The sequence below is a fragment of the Seriola lalandi genome, unplaced genomic scaffold (assembly GCF_002814215.2).
Source record: "Seriola lalandi dorsalis isolate HSWRI2012SDOR001 ecotype SW California unplaced genomic scaffold, Sedor1 jcf7180001981962, whole genome shotgun sequence".
NCBI lineage: Eukaryota > Metazoa > Chordata > Actinopteri > Carangiformes > Carangidae > Seriola > Seriola lalandi.
In genome coordinates this window covers 1-786 of record NW_019452628.1, presented here as the reverse complement: position 1 = coordinate 786, position 786 = coordinate 1, and the positions used below count along the sequence as shown (strand labels likewise).

Genomic DNA, 786 nt, shown 5'->3' with positions numbered 1-786 from the left:
CTCAACAGACTTTGATGAGTGAAATCAGTGACGTTACCCTGTTCTGACTGAAAATGATGTCATTGGTCAGATATGTCACTCACTACTGATTGGTTAAGGTAAAACACACCTGTCTCTACCTGGCACTCTTACCTGGGTGTCTTTCACTTCAGTGTGAACAGCCACAGGAACGCTACACCCACCCTCCTGCAACAGACGAGATGTTCAGTTGAATACACTAGGGAAATGAGTTAGTTTGTGTGTGTGTGAGTGTGTGTGTGTGTGTGAGTGTGTGTGTGTGTGTGTGTACGTGTACCAGTTGTCTGAGGAAGGCTCTCTCAGCTATGCAGCGCAGCACGGTTTCAGAGTCATGGAGGACGGACACCATCTCCAGGATGTCTGCATCTCTGGCCCGAACCTCCACTGCCAGAGCCCCCTGATGAAAAACACACACACACGTATGAATGTCAGGTGTTATTATTATCATAATTGATTATCAATTATCCTCTTCTTCTATGCATGAGTCATATGTTGCATCTCACTGTTCTGACCTGTCCAACAGCGTACATGCAGTCTTCAGGCTCCAGGATCTACCGATGGAAAAACAAGATGAGACAGTTTGACTCCGTGTCCCTCAGAGAGACTTGGACTTCACACAGAGGACTTGATATGAGCAGAACTGTACCTGGCTGATCCGGTTCTCCCAGCCCATTCTCCTGAGGCCGGCAGCAGCCAGGATGATGGCGGCGAAGTCCGCCTTCTCATCCAGCTTCTTCAGACGAGTGTTCAGGTTCCCACGCTGCAGAA

General features: G+C 48.7%; 1 protein-coding gene across 1 annotated transcript; it reads right to left on the bottom strand.

Moving 5' to 3' along the window:
• Positions 1–37: 37 nt before the first annotated feature.
• LOC111659178 (porphobilinogen deaminase-like) lies at positions 38–772 on the bottom strand. The gene is made up of 4 exons (XM_023412034.2): positions 665–772; positions 531–569; positions 296–415; positions 38–186 (listed from the first exon to the last, which is right to left on the bottom strand). The coding sequence occupies exons 1-4, from the start codon at positions 689–691 to the stop codon at positions 94–96; spliced, it is 279 nt and encodes a 92-aa protein (XP_023267802.1). The 5' UTR covers positions 692–772; the 3' UTR covers positions 38–93.
• Positions 773–786: the final 14 nt, after the last annotated feature.